The sequence below is a fragment of the Vipera berus genome, assembly GCF_964194415.1.
Source record: "Vipera berus genome assembly, chromosome: 2".
Taxonomy (NCBI): Eukaryota; Metazoa; Chordata; class Lepidosauria; order Squamata; family Viperidae; genus Vipera; species Vipera berus.
In genome coordinates, this window is record NC_138203.1 from 101,855,001 (window position 1) to 101,874,689 (window position 19,689).

Genomic DNA, 19,689 nt, shown 5'->3' on the forward strand with positions numbered 1-19,689 from the left:
AGGGGTTGTCCCTGCCTTTTCTGCAGGGCCGGTAGCAGGCTGGTACAGAACACTGTCAATACTCTTCTTCCCTGCTGCATCTCTACTTGGTGCATTCTCAGTTTGCAGAGGGCAACAAACAAATTGAATAAATCCATTACTGGCACTCTACACAAGCACTCTAGAAAACCTTTTTGCACCTCATAGCAATATATACCAAGAAATACAGAAAACAGAATTTACATTTAGCTGTGGAAGAAAAAAGCACTGTATTTTTTCAGGGGACTGGTGGTGTCTTCCATTTGAATAGTGTCCCTCTTGGTTCTGCAGCTCTTTAGAAAGGTAGCTAAGATCTGGATGTTTTCCTAGATTCTTAGATCAGGATGAGCAGAATTCCTAACTGGTGAGCTATAACGTATTTTAGTCCCAATTGCCATTTAATTGTTCTAGCCTGCTGTAGTGGTAGGCATTCATTTCCTTTTGTATTTTTGCTAAGTGATTTTGTGAGCTAGAATTTTGTTGTTTGACTTGGGCGATCATGTAAATCAGTGGGCCCCAACCCTGGGCTCTGGACCGCTACCAGTCCACGGTCCATTGGAAACTGGGCCGTGCAAGCAACAGGCGACCATGCAAAGCTCCATTGGCGCATGCGTGGGATCAGGTTGCATGCATGAAACCGTCCCTTCTGCCCTGCTGCTACCGCTGCCAGTCTACAAAGCTGGAAAGGTTGGGGACTGCGGATGTAAATATTCCAGATGAATGAATGAATGAATAAGCTGTATTATTCCTTCACTACTTACTGGTGTTCTTGCATCCCTGTAATACAAGGGTCTTCAAACTTGGCAACTTTAAGACTTGTGGACTTCAACTCCCAGAATTCCTCAGCCAGCCAGTTGAAGTCCACAAGACTTAAAGTTGCCAAGTTTGAAGACCCCTGCTGTAATACCTCAATGACTTGTGAAGGAACGAGCTTTATAAATCACCATAAGCATATGGTTTTCTCTTCTTGTCCTCCCAAGAAGACTGCTCCAGAGATTCCTTGGAGAAGTGGCAAGCTGAATTTATAGGACAAGTTTGCTTTTGGATCAACTGAATAAATGCAAAGTATAAGTCATTCCATTGTAGAATATGTTTCTTATATCATCACCACAATTCCACACTGGTACATAAAATTTAGCTACCTCCGCTCCTGAGTACATTTGTATCCAAATTCAAGCTGGCTGTTGATCCCCTGAGGCTCTCGGTAGAATCACTATTCAACTGCTCCAGTTCACCATTTTTTGTTGTTTGTAGATGACGCCTAGAATTTTGGGGGGAAACATGTCATAAAAATATGGTAAACATATGCAATAGACATGTTGCTTTTGAAGAATTATACTAGGTCTGTTTGAGAGCCCCTTGATTTTGCTAGATTTGCTTCAGTTTGTATCTGTTTATTTCTCTTGACCCTATTTTGTTCAAGATGTAGCACATACAAAGTGGCCTCTCACTGCAACAAAACATAAAAAGAAATAGACAGATGAAGGTGTAATGGTAATATTTATAAACATGAACATATAACTCTGAGCTAGGGGGTTTTTTTCTATTCAATTTTGTCTGATTTTTGGAGATGGCCTGGACAAATAAATCCCTGCAGTTTTCTTGGCAAGGTCCCCCCCCCTCAGAAGTGGTTTGCCATTGCCTCCTTTTTAGGACTGAAAGAAAGTGACTGGCCTAAGTTCACTACTCACTTTATTCTTTGGCAGGGCCAGAGTGGAGCTGGGATGGCACAATTAGTAGTGAAATCCTTCCTTCCTTCCTTCCTTCCTTCCTTCCTTCCTTCCTTCCTTCCTTCCTTCCTTCCTTCCTTCCTTCCTTCCTTCCTTCCTTCCTCCCTTAAAGAGAAAATATATAGCTTTTCCTCCCCTCCCTCCCTGAACAACAACCCTGTGGGGCAGGTAGACTAAGAGAGGGATGATGGCTCAAAGTCACCTAATGAGCTTCTGTGTTTTCTCAACCCAAACTTCCTGACCATGTACGGAGACCTGTATCCCCAGCTATTCCCACAGCCTCATTCAACAAGCAAAGATGGATCTCAAGTCACCTCCTGAAACTCTTGCCGTTTTAAGTCTCACCTGTAAACTCTTGGGAGTGTATTCAGTCCCAGAAAGGTTCCTGCCCACTAAGAATGCAACACTTTAGTGTAAAAAAGGAATCCTTTGTTCCTTCTTAGAAGTAGATGATCAGCCCTCCCTAGAGGTGTTATGAACAGGGTAGCACACTAAAGGTTTGGTTGGGCTTTCCAGTTGCTATAAAAACCATTTTTTATAGAAATGTTTTAAAAATTCTCCTTCTTTTAAAGAGCAATAAAGCTCAATGGGTAAGCTTGGGGGCAAAGACTGGTCAGGGATATGTTGGATGGGAGGAGATTTTGTTGCCAGGCAAAAGAAGAAGATTGAGACTCTCTTAGTCTATAGGATTACTTGTCTCTAGCTGCCCCACAGATTCCTCTTGCACAGCACGTGGATTCAAAGTCTGTCATTGCAAGCCATGGCTAGAACAAGTCAAGATATATAAACAAGCATGATGGCACATCTTCAAAGTGGAACTCTTAGAGTAAACATAGTTTATTCTCGAAGATGATTCAGACATTTCAAACATAAGACGGTAAAGCTCAAGAACGTCACAATTATTTCTTTTTAAAAAGGACTGGTCTATTAACTATTGTTAAGATCTATTGGTCTCCAATGTTTTGTTATTAAAATATTTGGTAAGTATAGGCCTAAGATTTTTATATTTTATGTTAAAATATAAAAGTCCATACACATGCTTTAGCTATACAATAACTAGTTTGCCTAAACATTTAACATATGCCATAAACTTAAATCCATGCCCATCTGATTCTGAGTTTTCAAACACTAGCAGAGTTAACAATCCAGTCATATGTATGTTCATTCAGGAATTATTCTACTCTGTTTGCTAATCTTTTGTACTGCCAAGGACTATTGAGTTTTTTTTTACCTTTTAAAATTTATTAACATTTACCTGCGCAGTATTATTAACCTATCTCTTCCATCCACAGAAGATGTTAATATGAAAACCCACAATAAACATGAAAGTATAATATAAAAAGTAATACCAACAAAACCCAACAGAACTAAGCCAAATAGCTGGATAAACAGTAGAAACCATAGGGATACTATTGGTACTCAACAGTACCTTTCTCTCCCATTAGATGGTATTTTTTTATTTTTTTTATTTTATTTTAATTCCATTTATATCCCGCCCTTCTCCGAAGACTCAGGGCGGCTTACAAGCTTAGCAGTAGTCTTCATTCTATGTATATGCCTGCTTATTAGGGCTTTCACACACACACACCCCAAGCGGCATTATTACAAAGTCAGCTTAATTGCCCCCAACAATCTGGGTCCTCATTTTACCTACCTCGGAAGGATGGAAGGCTGAGTCAACCTTGAGCCTGGTGGGACTCGAACCTGCACTAATTGCAGGCAGCTGGGGTTACTTAAGGAGGCATTAGCCCAGAAGACCTAACTTCGGTTCAGAAAAACCTGACAATAACTCATTTCGTCAAAAGAATATCACTATTCAATGGCACCATTTCAGGACTGGAAATTCTTTTCATAAGCAAGCTAGCTGCCTTTGCAAAGCACTGCAGCACTGATTGCAGGAAGTCATTGTGGAAGAGTTCTATTTTATTCCCATTGTGTTGTGCTTTATATAAAATGCATTTTCTGAATAGGAATAAAAGTGATGTTTAAGAGCATTGCTGCTGGGAGAACACAGCTCAGATTTTTTTTTTTTTGTCAACTTAGAAAATACGAGAGCTCTCAGTGGTGGGAAGGGAGAGGCCACACGAGCACCTTAAAAGACATTGTGTTTGATCCTGTAGATCCTAAAGAAATGACCAGTGTTAATCAGCATGTTTGTTTGATGCACTTTTTTAATGGCTGGTTAAATCCTCCTGAGAGTTTATTTATGATTGGATATACCCAGTGATAAATTCATGTTTGAGGAGGAGGTGGTTCAATTTGCTTGAAATAAACTGTTGTGGAAAGTTTCCAGTTGGTCTCCAGCCTACCTTTTTTTGAGGAAGGTTGTTGAGACAATAGTTAGGCTGTGACTTCAGACAGCCTGGGAGGAAGATTATTTGGATCATTTGCTTTCAGGCTGGACATAGACAGTACTGATTACATTTGCTGAGAACTATTAACTATTAAACCAGGATGGGGTGATGCAATCGTCTTGGTTCTCCTAGATCTTAGTTGCTTTCAGTACCATTGATAACAATATCCATCTGACTGTGGAGGTTGAGATTGGAAGATTGGGAGGCCTAGTGAATTTGTTTCTAGTCAAATTGATAGGAAAGGAGGGACTGAGTCAGAAGGCTCTGGTTTGTATCACGTGGCACAGGTTCAAAGCTCTTGCCCCCTCCTTTTTAATATATATATCTATATATATCTATATATATCTATATATATCTATATCTATATCTATATCTATATCTATATCTATATCTATATCTATATCTAATCTATATCTATATCTATCTATCTATCTATCTATCTATCTATCTATCTATCTATCTATGAAGCTGTTGGATGAGGTCATCCATGCGAGGTCAGGTGCTATCAATCAGCTGAAGATACCCAACTGTACATGCTGACCCTCTGTAGAACAACTGATGCTGTCAAAGTCTTATCTCAGTGCCTGGAGATTGTTGAGGAGGAATAGGCTTAATCTTCACAAGATTGAATGGCTGTGTACTCATGGTCCTTCTGGTGCTTTGGATTTTCCATGCTTAGTTCAGCCTGATTGTGGCTTATTGCCCTGGGTATAGGTTTTGCATGAGGGCAATAAAATGTTCTAGGATTATTGTTTTTCTAAGGACATTCCACAACTGGATGTGATCAACACTATAAAAGGTCTTTCTATAGTCAATTAAGCACATATTGAGTTTTTTGATATTTTTGGTTCTTGATTGTCCAATATACGACAGCAGCAATGTCGCTTCTTCTTCTTTTGTTGGTTGCTATATTTTTATAGATATTTTTATCAATCACTGTAGCCTTGTGACTTAGTGACTGATTGGAATGCTGATATAACTTAATCTTCTAGCACTAAAGATTCTTGTGAATGTGAATATGTGAATGTGAGGCTATCTTAGAATATCTTCTAAGACAGCTTGCATTTAGACATCTCTACTTTTTAATTTCAATATATTCTATATTTGTTTGATCTTCTTGAAATCAGAGTCTGTCCACTGGCATCCTTTTGCATATTAACTTACGTTTAGTTCAGAAATCTTTCAAAAGACATCCCTTGTTTTTCTATCTCTGTTCTCATCTTCATTGCCTTTACAGATGTCATTATGATGTTGCTTCTGATCTCTTTTAATAGCTTTCAGAATTTCTTCCGAGAACTTAATTTATACTCTATTTTTCTGATTGGCTTTTCTTCTCGGCAATTTCTACCAACTGTTCTGGCATCCAGTTTGCTTTCTTTTTCTTGATCTTTGGCAGTCTCCCTTTACATTCATCCTTAAGATTTCTTTGATTTTGTTCCACAGTTCCTCTGGTTCCCATACTGCAGAAACTGATTGGCTTTGTTCTTTTGCTTTAGTTTGACTTGGAACTCGCATATATGCATTTTTTTTATCTGTTCCACAGTGAGCCTGATTACATCTTCACTGTTACAACCAAGCTCTTCCATCTCTTTTTACCAAAAATATAGTCAAATGGATTTCTGGGCACTCGATCTACTGATGTCTGCTAGTTGACTGAAAATTGTGCGAGCAATGAAAACAATCATGGGATTTCTTAGGTCATAAGTTTTACAAGTTACTATTTTCAAGTTTGGTTTTCCAGTCTGCAAACATAAGCAGTACATCTTACTTGCATGTTCTTTGAATATCAGATTGAACTTGTAAATGCAGAAGAGAACCAAATGCTATTCTGTTCGAATCAGTACAACAATGGCCTATGCCCCTCCCCCCCAAAACCCCATTCTGAAACAGTCCCAAACCATGATCTTTGAGGAAGTCACAGTTCACAGAAGTATTTAATCTATTGAAAAATACTGAAATCAAAATAATATTTTTTTCTGCTTTGTTCCTGCATTTTGCTGTTCTGACCAGTGGCACAGAGGGACATTTCTGCCTTACTCAACATTCAGAATAATGTATATTCTGGGTGAAGACAAAAGTTTTAGTCAAAGGAAATATTTGAAAGAAGTGGGGCATTTGGCAGCTTTGAAGTAATGTCCTTGGCAGGTGCAAAATGAGTAAGCAATCCCAAAAAATAGTCCGGTGCTAGTCTTAGAATAGCAATGGAGTTCACCGGATTGAAAGTGTGAAATAATAACCTGGATCGGCACCATTTTTTCACTATCTATAAATGAAGTCTTCAGTATTCATCCAATTAAAAAGGTAATTGATGAAGTTAAACAAATATCAATTTTACAGAGAAAAACATAGATATGCTTGGCTGAAAAAGGAGTGAGATGAGATTGGGGGTCCCATCAAGCAGCATGTACAATTCTTTGCCAAAAAAACCAAAAACACACACACTCTTGGGCTAAAGAATCAGGACTAACGGTGAAGGAAAAAAAGAAAAGGCTTTTCTATGATCATTCCATGGTCTCTCCCTCACCATGGGAACAAGCCAAACTAGACTGGATGAATCAGTCTGGCTCAATTGTGCAATTCAGGTAGTCCGCCATTCACGACAGTAATTGAGCTTAGCAATTATGGTTGTAAATTGTGATGGTCAGGTGACTGGTGATTTTATAACCTTCTATGAGGTGGTCATTAAGTGAATGTGGCAGTCATTAAGCAAACCCATGGTTTGTTATGGGCTGGTTTTTGCTGGAAATTGGAAGTAAGACACCAGTTTCCAGCAAAAATGTCACAAATTGTGGTTGTGCGATTGCAGAATACAACAAATGGCCATAAATGCAGGCCAGTTGCTGAGCACCCAAAATGCAACCACATGAATGTGGGGGAGGCAGCAGCTACCAGAAATTCAGAACTGGGTTCTAGGTAGCTTTGGGTGTGTGTGTGTTTCATTGGAACTTCATATGGTCACTAAGCGATCAGTCATAAATCAAGGACCACAGTCACAAATGCATTCTCTCCAGTTTCCACAGTGGTTTATATTTTTTAAAATCTGAATGTGCAAATATTTATTTGCACTTTTTCTACAACATGCATTTAGTTAGTGAGTCAAGGATACTGTTCCAGAACTTAAGTGAAAGATGCAAAAAGAAAAAAAGGTGGGTTCTAATTGGCATATTAAACTGGTTCAATTAAAAATAGAGACCAAAATCCCCTAATTACAACTGAAGAGGGAAGACTCCATGTTTAATTGAATGGTAGTGCTTCCTTTTGCAAAAATGAAACATCTTTTCAAAAAGTAAAACCATGTATTCTGTAGATGTAATGAGGAGGGAGATAACATCTGGAGTAGCTTTCTTCAAAGTACAGAAAAATGACTGATGATTAGACTACACACAAGGAAACGATGCACAATGCAATCATGTATATTGTGTGTTCGTGTGTGTGAAAGAGTAAGCAAGTTCTATTTATTTATTTTCATACATTGCAGCCTTAATGTTTTCTAATTTAGGATATTGGCACAATTTGATTTTTAAGCCAGAATTTGGATGCAGAAAAGGTCTGCATTGTAAGCAATAACTCCAGATGTAGGTATCTTGGGGGGAGGGGCAAATGACAGCAAAGCCTTCATGACTTCATTGCACAAATGATGCACTCATGCAATTTGTGTCAGCCACAGATGTGCCGGCTGGACATACCGGCAAGGCTAATTGGAAGAGGAGTTTAACGTAGGTTACAAGCTGCCCCCTGCCTCTCTCCATTCTTCTAATTACTACATTTTTCTGTCAACTCCATACTTCTTTTCCAGCGTTGCCTGCAGCACATTTGAGTGATACACAAAGATCCATTTTCCTTCTACATAACAGATAAAGGATGATTATGTTTTATGAGGTTAATTGATCGCTGACTATTGACTGAAACAAAAGAACTGTTCATCCCTTCTGCCACTCTGCTCAAGAGTTTAAAAATGAAGTAACACAGCCTCTTAAAAATAGAAATTTTAATTCCATTTCATTTAAGCATTCCCTGAATTGCATTTTGTGATAAAACAGCCAAGCAGCTTTCCTGTGACACATAATGGGGCTAATTTAAAAAGTCCCTTCTATCTATTCACAAGCCAACGTCTGAAGCAGGGGCCTATGTTTTTCCCAGGAAAAAGTGGGAACAGTGTTTTCTCTAAGATGTCTCAAATCTATATTCTTATGGGCCAATACCAAGCTAGTGGAGTCAATTTTAATTCCTTCAACAGGAGTCAATTGTAAAACTAATGTTAAAATGCCGAAGAGTTATGAACCTTTGACAACTTATTACAAGTCACAAAGATTTCTATCACTGCCTAAAGATCCCGATGCATTTTCATTGCCCACTGATCTAGGTCATTAAAGTTTAACTGAACTGGTGGAAAAAAATACTGGAAACTACTCCTGCTCTCTCAGGTTGGAAGCATTGACTTATGAAATGCAATTCCTTCATTTTTGAATGTTCCAGATGTTTTCAAAAGCAGCAACGTACAGTATAACAAAGTTGTTTTCCAAGCCCTCGTCGGGTCAACCATGATTTATTGAATACGTATGTAACAGTAAGCCAAGTCAACAAATCATTTCAAACAACTGATGTGGTACAGGTAATAATCATATTCCAATATTATGTTCCGATAGTAACAGTAGTAAGATGGATGAGGCCACCTAATTGTTCTGATGTAGGGCTACTGGATCCAGCTATCCACTTGAGCACTGAATGAGATCAAAACATTTTCCTTATCTCTTTGCTACAAGCTAGTTATTGTCTGGATTTCTTAATCCCAGAACTGGTAGTCCTACCCTGATTGCAACCTTTCGGTGCAGACTTTCCACATCCCAATTTTCCAATGTGGGAAGGGAAAGCTCAAAAGCAGGATTGATATTGACATTCACCTGAGCTCAGTAAATCATGGTCCTAATTTCACAGAAGTATCTACATACAGATAAGCCTTGGTCATACAAATGCTAATTATTTTATTTATTTATGTATTTTTATTTTATATCCCGCCCTTCTCCGAAGACTCAGGGCGGCTTACAAGCTTAGCAGTAGCCTTCATTCTATGTATATGCCTGCTTATTAGGGCTTTCACACACACACACCCAAGCGGCATTATTACAAAGTCAGCTTAATTGCCCCCAACAATCTGGGTCCTCATTAGAATAGAAAATGACACAGTCAACAAATCATGTAGCCATGCTGCTTAGCAGCAGCCACTCTGGCAGTCCTGACTGTTGCGTGAGTCATTAAGTGGGTGCTTACATTACTGTAACTTGCAACTTCCTGCCAACTTCCCCATTGACTTTGCTTGTAGGAAGCTGGCAGAGAGGATCTGAAATCATTACCATGTGATGGCCATAAATACGAGCACCAATTATAAGTACCACTCGTTCACTCCCATCATAAGTTTAAACCACCTGCAGGACCATATTTTTTATAATTTTGCTTGCCCCAATTTAATACCCTCTCCCCGCTTCCTCCTTTTACAGGGTTACAGTTTCCATCATCCTTAATCAACATGTGTTAGGCATATGGTGTTAGCCTACAATGTTGGGTTGAAAATATATTAACCATAATGCTATGTCTTTAAGTTGTTAATTGGCCAATGGGTGTGTAAGTGTTCTCATGGCCATAAGAGGAAGCTAGGAACGTAGCTTCTCTCTCTCTCTGAATTCACTGCTCTCTACTATTACTGATTTTTTGCTCTGCTGTTGGTTTACTACTCTTGTAAACCTGAACTGTGTATTGACCTCTGGACCGGTAAGAAGACTTTGTATTTTGGATTACTCCTTGGACTGTTGCTATTGTTTATGACCTGGACTGTTTATTTTTGACTGTGCATTTTTGTTTTTACACCACCTCAAAAGTAAAATACTTTTTGCTTTTACAACTCAGTGTACTCCTGTGTGTGACTCTTGCTGCTCTCAGTACCCTTCCTTGTCTGTGCAACTCTTTGGTAGCACAAGGAGACCTCTGCACAACAAATTCCTTAACAACATGCATGCTGACTGGGGTGATGGGATTTTAGTTCTACACGCCTGGAAAACGGCAGATTGGAGCCTGCTTGGAAAAATACTTCTTAACAATAGTTAATTTCTGATTTTCCAAATAAATAGTCACAGGCCTTTCCTTACAATTTCTTATTGGTTTCTACAGACAGTCATTCAGCAGGGTGAACTTAATCAGAGCAACACAATGAAGTTCTTGTCAGAAGAATGAGCATTTTCAGACACATCTGTTTTCCTCTGACCAGCAATATGCTTTTGTTTGCACTTGAAGAGACCCCGTGGCAGGAAAAGTGACTGATTCACTGCTCAATCATCTGAAATGCTATTTTAATCTATCAGCTTATAGTAAAAAAAAAAAGTCTCAGACTCCAGAAAAAATTAGGATTGATTTCAACCTGTGTCTGAAATACAGAAGCTATTTAAAAACACGTTAGCAAAATTTCATTTCGATTAAGTTGCAGCTAATGGTTTTCTGAAATCCTGGTTCAAATACAAATCATTACAAAATGATTTCTCAAAATGCTGCTCAAGAACACACACACACACACACAAACACACATATGTACATGCAAACATTTTATCCTAGGAAGCACCCAAATGTTTTCACTGGAAAGCAGAAATGGGGGAAATAGAGAATCATCACGGGAATGTCCTGAATTTATCTTTTTTCCTGTCTACCTAGCTTTGATTATTTATAAGCAACTTAAAGAAAATATTTACCTGGGTGGTTTCTTTGGAGGCAGCCGAGGAGTTACAACTTCCTCAGGTCCAGGCTCATCTTTAGGGAACTCAAAAGCAAGAGTTGTTGACTGACTCATTTCTCCAGTCCCAACTGCTTGAACGGGACATGGTTTCATCTGAAGACAATCTGAAAAACTTGGAGAACTAGTTATTTCATTCTCCATTTCCGCTGCACTTCTTTGCTCTTCCTCCTCCTCTTCTTCAATCCTACATGGCCTATGCCAGGATACGTGGTAGCATTTCGGTCTTCTCTCAGAGCCTGAGGGCAAAAGACCTCTGCTGGATTCATCTGGAGAGATGCTGTTTATCTGGGAACATAAAGAGGACAAAGGCCCAGTCACAGTGCCATCTGTCTCGTCCCTTGGCATGCTGGTATCCCAGGTTTCAGCAGTGGAAGAACTGGCTTTAATGGAAGAATTGACTGATTGTGGAACAGACTCGTCAAGTCTAGGAGGGCTTCCTTTGGACATCTTTGGAGGAATAGCAGGACTCCTATCAATCATATTCTTGCTAGACACTGGCGACTCAGCCTCTGGGCTTTTGTCTCTTGAATTCATATCACATCTTTCTTGCGGCAACTCTCTAGGCTCAGAGAAAGATGGTGATTTCTCAGTATCAGAGCTAATAGTGGGGCTAACACATGGCCACTGTACCCCAACCGCTGAGTCTGGGCTGCTAAGAAAAAATGCTCGACTGTCATCTTCTTTTTGTGGGGCCATCAGAGTAATAGTTGTTGCTCTTTGTGAAGCAGGATCTTGAAAATTCCCCTCGCAGGTCAAATGGAGGGTCTTCTCTCTTCCATCTTGTTGATTTTTACTTGGGCTAATTGTCAAGACGCCACTCTTTAATGTATTGGTGTTATTATGCTGCATCTTTTTCCTCTTCGAACTCTCAGCATAGATGGGTTCATTCTGTCCCTTTCCTTGAAAGGAAGGCTGTTGTTCTCTGGAATTACCTCTGCTATCTGTAGGCTTGTTTTCGACTTGATCTGAGGTTTTGACCAGAAGACAGTAAGGACTTCCTTGGGACAAATCGAAAGAACTGCTGCTTTTTAGCACAGTTTCTGGTGGACATGCCAATAAGTCTCTTTCTGGGTTTAAGAGGTTATATACAGACTCATGCACATGAAAGTTGGAGAATGAGTTCAAGACTCTTCTTTTATCTTCACCAAAATTTGTTACTCTGGATGCACCGGCCATGGCATCCTGGCCCTGCAATTTTGAAAAATAATTTTCATTATCAGGCCATGCTACACTGGTGCTGGGTGGGTTTCTCAAAGGTTTTGGGACTTACAAGAAAAGGGGAAGTATTCCCAACCTTCACTTTTTTCCTCAGAGAAATTAAATATATTACAAGTAATCCCCGAGTTACAAGCATTCACTTAACACTCGTTCAAGGTTACGTGATGAGCGCCCCCTAGTGCTTATGAGCGACTCCCAAAATTACGAGTATTGCAGCATCACAGCAGTCATTCGTCCTTACGAGCGACTGCAGTGGCTCTGCAACACTCACCTGGTTATTCCCTCCCTCCCCGCCCCGGGTCTCCCTAGGCACCAGGCCTGCAGTACTTACCTTGCGAAGATGTAGAATCTTCGCTTTCTTGGTTGCTCCAGGCCTTTGGTGTGTTTGCAGAGAATGGAGGCCTAAAAACGCAAGATGACGCATGATCAGTGGAGCAAGATCTCACACTACTGATCTAGCGTGATCTCATGGTTATTTAGGCCTCTGTTCTCTGCAACAGAGAACAAAACCGAAGCCGGGGGACACTTTGACGTACCTCCGGAAGCTGGATCAGGGCTCCGGAGGCCTGGAAAAGACCTCTGCCACTGGGATCTATGGCTGCAGAGTGATTTTGCCAGCCCCCCCCCCCCCCGTGGCCGATCCAGACTCCAGAAGCCTGAAAAAGTCCTCTGCCACCCGGATCTATGGCTGCAGTGATTTTGCGCTCCCCACGGCCCGATCTGGGCTCCGGAGGCCTTTTCCAGGCCTCCGGAGCACGGATCAGGCCTTGGGGGGCTGTGGACACGTCCCTTAGCCTCAGATTGGAGCGGCAGCAGGAACTGCGGCAGAGAGGAGACAGACCTTTTCCAGGTGAGTCCAGGTGAGCATAACAGGAAGGGAGGGGGAAGCATGAGTTATCTTAGTGGGTCAGGGAGGTCTTGGGAACCTGTTCCATCACTAGGCCCTCCATGGCCTTCCCCACCCTGAGATACCTCATATTTACTTAACGAGTCGTGTGCATTTTAACAAGCAAGAGAGTGATCTCGCTAAAGGAACTAGATTCACTCTACGGGTTTTTGAGTTACGAGTGGAATGGGCAGGCTCCATTACACTCATAACTCGAGGACTATCTGTAGTGGTGTTGCTGTTCCCCTTGGGTGGATGGAAGAGCATTTTTCTCAGAAGTGACAGGAATGAGACTGAGACTCCAAATCGGCACAACCGCGTTCCTCTTGTTGAGTGCTTTGACCCCATGGACACGTACCTCTCTACTGTATGATATATTTCTTTCTGCCCTTTCAGGACCAGATGGGGCAAGGAATAAAGGACGATCTTCTGAAATGTTCTGAGGCTTCCTTTTGATTTCATTGACCTGCATTGATCAAAGATGAAATGTAGCAAGATAGACATTTCTCCAAGATAGGGGTGGGGATTTATACATCACCTCACACCACGAGATAAATGGCATATAAATTTCATAAATAAATAAAAGACAAAAATACTTCATATACAACTCTACTAGAATCTTTTATATCCATCTTCTTAAAAATATAACAAAGATTTAGAAAATGTTGAATAATTTTTAAGTATCTGGAATCAATGGGATTATGACCTTAGTGAAAAAAATAGTTTACCGTAAGGCATATAAATAATATGAATCAAATTACTAGCAATTTATATTGCCTTACAGATTTACTATACTTTTCTTTCTTATACAGATTTATTGGGTATGCTAAAACTAAAGATTGGCACATTTAAGTTCTACTAAATTTTACTGAAAAGAAGAAATTTAACAATGTTGATAATCTGACTACTGTAGGTAGTTCCCGTGATCAACCTTATTAGTAATGTTGGCAACTTGAGCACAATTTAATGGATCAACTGTGGGGAGGGGTTACAGGATTTGTTATTTCCAATTGTCTGCTAAATACAAGGTTATACAACCCAGTGCTCTGTCTGCTTTTAAATTTTAAAAAAACTTTCAAACTTTCTTTTCATTCTTTTAAGCTCTGTTTTTGATTGTATGTTTTTATTTGTAAATCACCCAGAGTCACATAGGTGGTATGGGTGGTATAGAAATTTGATAAGTAAACAAGCATATACCTTGACATCCCTCCCATATACTCCTTGGCAACTTAGAAGGAAACAGAGACATTGAATAAGTAAGATGATAGATTTCCAATGCATTTCCCCTGCACAATATCTACCCATTTTGGTCTCAAAAACTTTCTTTCCCTACGTGACTTTTAACATTAAAAAAAATATTTTCATTAGGAGCGTCAGATTCCAACACCACCTTTGCTTCCAAGAATGCCTTTGAAACTGCAAACTAGATGAATGGTTGCAGTATGCCCAATGATAGGATATAGGAAGAAAAACTTGTTCTTTAGCTATATGATGTCTGGGTTTTTGTATTGTGTTATGCCGTCATGTTGTTTATTTCAACATGGTTTATAATGTGTATATCCACAACTGCAGTGTGGAAGGCATGGTTTATAACTTAGCATCACATGTAAACCAGCTCACAATGGTTCTGTTGACTCTCAACGTCTGTTTTAGTGCGGTGCATAAATCTGGCCCAAATTTGAAATGTTCATCAGTAAATAAAGGAAAAATGGATTCCTTAGAAAGACAGCAGAATCTGGGTGATATATCCTCACAGGGTATTTCTGCTTTCTGGGATGGTCAAATTACATCTTGTCTATGTCTGCCATGTAGAAGAGCAACACCCCCCCCCATAAAATTGTATTAAATTTGGGGTTTATTAGGTAATAGCAAAAGATTGTATTAAGATGATTATTAGTTATAGAGGTGTTTTTTTTAGTGAGCCTGTGTACTGGTTTAGATCATTCTACTTTTATCAGAGTAAAAGGGTGATACCTATAGTTTTATTGCTAGTTTTGTCTTTTTTTTTTTAACATGCAGCATTTCTACCCATTGCTATTCTTCTAAGCAGCTGAATTTGACATACATGATTCCCTGTTCAACATCTTCATCAATGATTTGGATGAGGGGATAGACGGGGAACTCATCAAATTTGCAGACAACACCAAGCTGGCAGGAATAGCCAACAGTCCAGAAGATAGGCTTAAGGTACAGGAAGATCTGAACAAACTGGAAGACTGGGGCGCTATCTAACAAAATGAAATTCAGCGGTGAAAAAAGTAAAGTTCTACATTTAGGCAAGAAAACCAAATGTACAGGTATAGTATAGGTGGTATAGGTACCCTGCTCAACAGTAGCAACTGTGAGAGGGATCTTGGAGTTCTAGTGGACAATCACTTATCAATGAGCCAGCAGTGTGCTGCAGCTGCCAAAAAAGCCAACACAGTGTTAGGCTGCATTAACAGACGAATAGAATCAAGATCGTGTGAAGTATTAATACCATTTTACAATGCCTTGGTAAGGCCACACTTGGAATACTGCATCCAGTTTTGGTCACCACGATGTAAAAAAGATGTTGAGACTCTGGAAAGATGATTAGAGGTCTGGAGGCCAAAACATATGAGGAACGGTTACTGGAATTGGGTATGTCTAGTTTAATGAAGAGAAGGATGAGGGGGGACATGATAGCAGTGTTCCAATATCTCAGGGGCTGCCACAAAGAAGACGGAGTCAAGCTATTCTCCAAAGCACCTGAAAGCAGGACAAGAAGCAATGGATGGAAACTAGTCAAGGAGAGAAGCAACCTAGAACTAAGGAGAAACTTCCTGACAGTTAGAACAATTAACCAGTGGAACAACCTGCCTCCAGAAGCGGTGAATGTTCCAACACTGGAAGTTTTTAAGAAGAGACTGGACAGCCATTTGTCTGAAATGGTATGAGATTTCCTGCCTGAGCAGGGGATTGGACTAGATGACCTCCAAGGTCCCTTCCAACTTTATTATTATTATTATTATTATTATTATTATTATTATTATTATTATTATTATTATTATTATTATTATTATTATTATTATTATTATTATCTCTACGCATTTATTACAGAGGCCAGGCTGAAAGATACACTAGCACAGTTTCCCAGAGAGGTTTTGTTCTTTTAACTGTGTAGTTTTTTCAATCTAGATCTTCTCAATTTGATTCCAACACTTCAATAGCATAAGCAGCACTTTCATGATAAGCTGCCTAGTTAATGCTGCATGTTTAAAATGGGCTCTTTTAAAATATTTGCAGTTAACTACTTTGGAAAGCAGCTTTATGACTAAACTAAAATAAATGAGTGAAGTCTGGGTGGTGTATGTAAATAAACGTTACTGGCATTGACTACATTCGGACATAATGGCAAACTGTAGATTAGCATTTTATGAATAAGCCTCGGAACCATCGCCTGTCTTTCCTCTCCCATTCTCGTGGCTGTAAGGAAATCACTAAATAGTGACTAGGCTGCTGATTGGTGCAAGAGAAAGGGATCATATCATTTCTGTTTCAAAAGATCTGCACTGGCTGCTAATTGCCAGCTGGGCACAATTCGAGGCGTTGGTGTCATAGGTCTGACTATCTGCATCTCCCAGTGAAAATTCTCCAGGTACTCAGATGAATAGGAGAGGCCTTTTGAAGATACTCCTTCTGATGGTTCAATTATTTGCTACACGGGAAAAGGGCTTTTCCTGCATCACTTCCAGGCTGTAGAACACATTCCAGGGATATGAATTTGACCCTCCCTCTCCCTGTATTTAGGAAGTTGAAAAAGTACCGGTACATCTCTATCACCCAGCTTTTACTTGTTAGCTAATTAATGTTAATGTACGGTTTTATCTGTATATTAATTACAATAATGTTGCTTCATTTATAATCTGCATTTTATTACTCTTATAAGCTCTCTAGGTTTTCAGAAGGATTGAATGGCATTTATAATGAATAAATAATAACCGTTTTTTAAAAATCCACCTGAAAAACTCCATTTCAATTAAAAAGAACCCTTTTAAAATATATATATATATATATATTTGCCAATCTCCTTTGTTATTGTTTGTTAACTTGAAAGCTATGTTGTAACATTTATCAAGGTCAGTAAAACAAAATTTCAATCTGCACATTAGTTCAAAATCTGGTCAATTCCTACTGAAGTTCAGAGACAGCTGATTTCTTAAGCTTCCCTGTCTGGGAGGCTCAACTATTCACTCCAAAAAAGAATTGCCCAAAGGAGGAAGTTCTGCTGAAATCTAGACTGATAGTGACATGGCAGCTACGGTACCAGGCTCAGTGCTCACCTAACAGCATATTCTTGCCCATCAAATGCCCATCTTTGCAAGTTCATTAAATACCCACAAGTTTGGGGGAATCTCATTAGAGATGTGCAAATGCTAAAATGATATTGTGGACAGATTTTGTTCTTTGCATACCGATTCTGAGGTGAGATTGCCAAATGCTTTAAAAGATGTAGCTATTTTACAACAATCAGGTGAGAGACAGAGTCTGAGTCTGAAAAATTGTTCATCTCAGTCCTTTCACATGAGGTCTTCCTATTTCCAGTAATAACGGGGTATGTATTTTTTTTTAAAGTTGTTGTTTCATGTTATTGTGCTTACCATTCTCATATTTCAGTCCAAGGAAATTTAAACTTATATCATTAGCCAGCCAAAAGGTGGAAAACTGAGATGAGCTGATTGGGTCAATCAACACTTCTCTTTTATGGAGGTATTTTTCCAAACTGAATTCTATTCATATATTCCAAAGAAGGTTGGGGATAGGGCAGATGGCACCGTGATTCCTCAAAGTATCTGGACCCAGCTGGAAAATATTTGAATCTCAGATCAGCTGAGCTCAGAAAGTTGGAAGTCAAGCCTGGTCAACAGGAAGGTGCTTCGGACTGGCCAGAGCAGTGATGCAACTCAACTGGAATCAAAGGATCAAAGTGCAACAGGTAAAGTCTTTTCATACCAAGAAGTATCTTGTGCGCTTCTGTTGGCTTTTAAACCAAAAACATCTTGCTCACTAGTACAATAAATGTCTGAAGAATCTCCCATTTTATTAAGAAGCATATTTTGGGGGCCTGCTGAATGCTGCATATCTCCTTGCCTGCTCCAGAAATTGAAAGAATCCACTTCTGCCAAGTCCTGCCATAACAAATACAAAGACTGTTCCCAGGCAGTTACAAATTTTACAACGGAAGCAACCTTGTAAAATACACCACACCCCTTATTAATCATTACCTGTGAGGCATCTGTATTCAAGTTTCCATCCACCCACACACCAGTAGCATCTGAGGTCATCATAGTTGGTTTAACAGCAATAGTTGGCTTCGAGTAAGACAAGGAAATTAGACTGTCATCCGCCCAAAGCGTATTTTCAACTTTGGCTCCAATTCCATTCAAATCCTGCAAGGCTTCACTGCCGCCTTGCTGATCAAGGGATGGTGCCTGCAGTTGGTGAAAACTTCTGGGACAGAAACAGTTTTTGCAGGAGCCAGGCTTCCAGATGTGCTCCACAAAATCACTGCACACAGACATTTTCAAACCCTCTTGCTTTACTTCCATTGCCCTCTGCACCTTCTGTATTGGGCTTGATGGTTCATTTTGTTCTCCTCTCTACGGCTGGACTGAACAATCCTGGACATGTAACCAAACTACAAAGAAAAAGCACAGAATTAATGTTAAATAATGTCCCTTTTTTCCAAAATTATTTCCCAAGTTCCAATATCTCCCATTATTGGGCATCCTCACATACACCTGTTCTCCGTCACAAGATAACATCAGTTTTGCTTGCTCCTCAGAGTTGCAGTTATATGCTTTTCCCCACAGCAAGCTTATGGTAAGCAAGGAACAGAGAAAAGTTTGCCAACATCCATCCCAACTCTTTTCTAGGCTCCAAATGTGTCCTATACATGGAAATGCTATGCTTGTGTGTCTGTAAAGGACATGACAAAAAGGTTGTTGCTGTTTTGCAGGAAATAACAATGTGCACATTTATGGCACAAACTGTGGAGTAAAGGTGATGGGGGTAATCTTTTGTACGTTTTATTTTTCCCCAAAGGTGCTTTTTGACGAGGCAACTGGACTTTCTTGTTTTTCTTTGAAGACGTTTCGCTTCTCATTCAAGAAGCTTTTTCAGCTCAGTGCTGAAGAAGCTTCTTGGATGAGAAGCAAAACGTCTTCAAAGAAAAAAACAAGAAAGTCCAGTTGCCTCTTCAAACACCACCTTTGGGATAACTATGAACTGGATGACTGAGCATCTCCATAGACATTTTGTTTTTGTCATACAAGAATATACAATCAGGATAAAGAGATATTAAATATTATTGTATCATGAATGTTTCCATTACAGGTATCATGTTATTGCCCAAATGGTGCTAATTCTGTGATCTGTGATCTTGTAATGATGCAAATTACACAATATAATAATAATAATAATAAACCTTTATTGTCAAAGTACAACATGTGTACATTGAGATTAGCTGAGCCTCCCCCTGTGCTCTCTCCCCCCAACACACAGTGACAACAAACCCTCCATCCCACCACACTATGTGAACCAACTACACCACACACCGGCCTCCCAAGTCAATTCTGCATAAGATTATGTCCCATTTAAAAGCCTAACAGCCCACGGATAAAAGCTATTTTTCAGCCTGTTGGTACGGCTGGCTATATTCCTGTATCTCCTACTGGATGGTAG

The 19,689-nt window shown here is 39.6% G+C and overlaps 1 protein-coding gene across 1 annotated transcript in view; it reads right to left on the reverse strand.

Annotated features, from left to right (window-relative positions):
* PRAG1 (PEAK1 related, kinase-activating pseudokinase 1) overlaps nt 1-19,689 on the reverse strand; it is a 33,930-nt gene that overhangs the window by 8,396 nt on the left and 5,845 nt on the right. The window contains exons 2-5 of the mRNA XM_081317548.1: nt 18,231-18,643; nt 13,343-13,450; nt 10,837-12,068; nt 1,161-1,279 (exon numbers count right to left, since the gene is read on the reverse strand). Coding sequence (XP_081173674.1) covers nt 1,161-1,279; nt 10,837-12,068; nt 13,343-13,450; nt 18,231-18,554 — 1,783 coding nt within the window. The 5' untranslated portion in view covers nt 18,555-18,643. The remainder of the gene's footprint in view (nt 1-1,160; nt 1,280-10,836; nt 12,069-13,342; nt 13,451-18,230; nt 18,644-19,689) is intronic.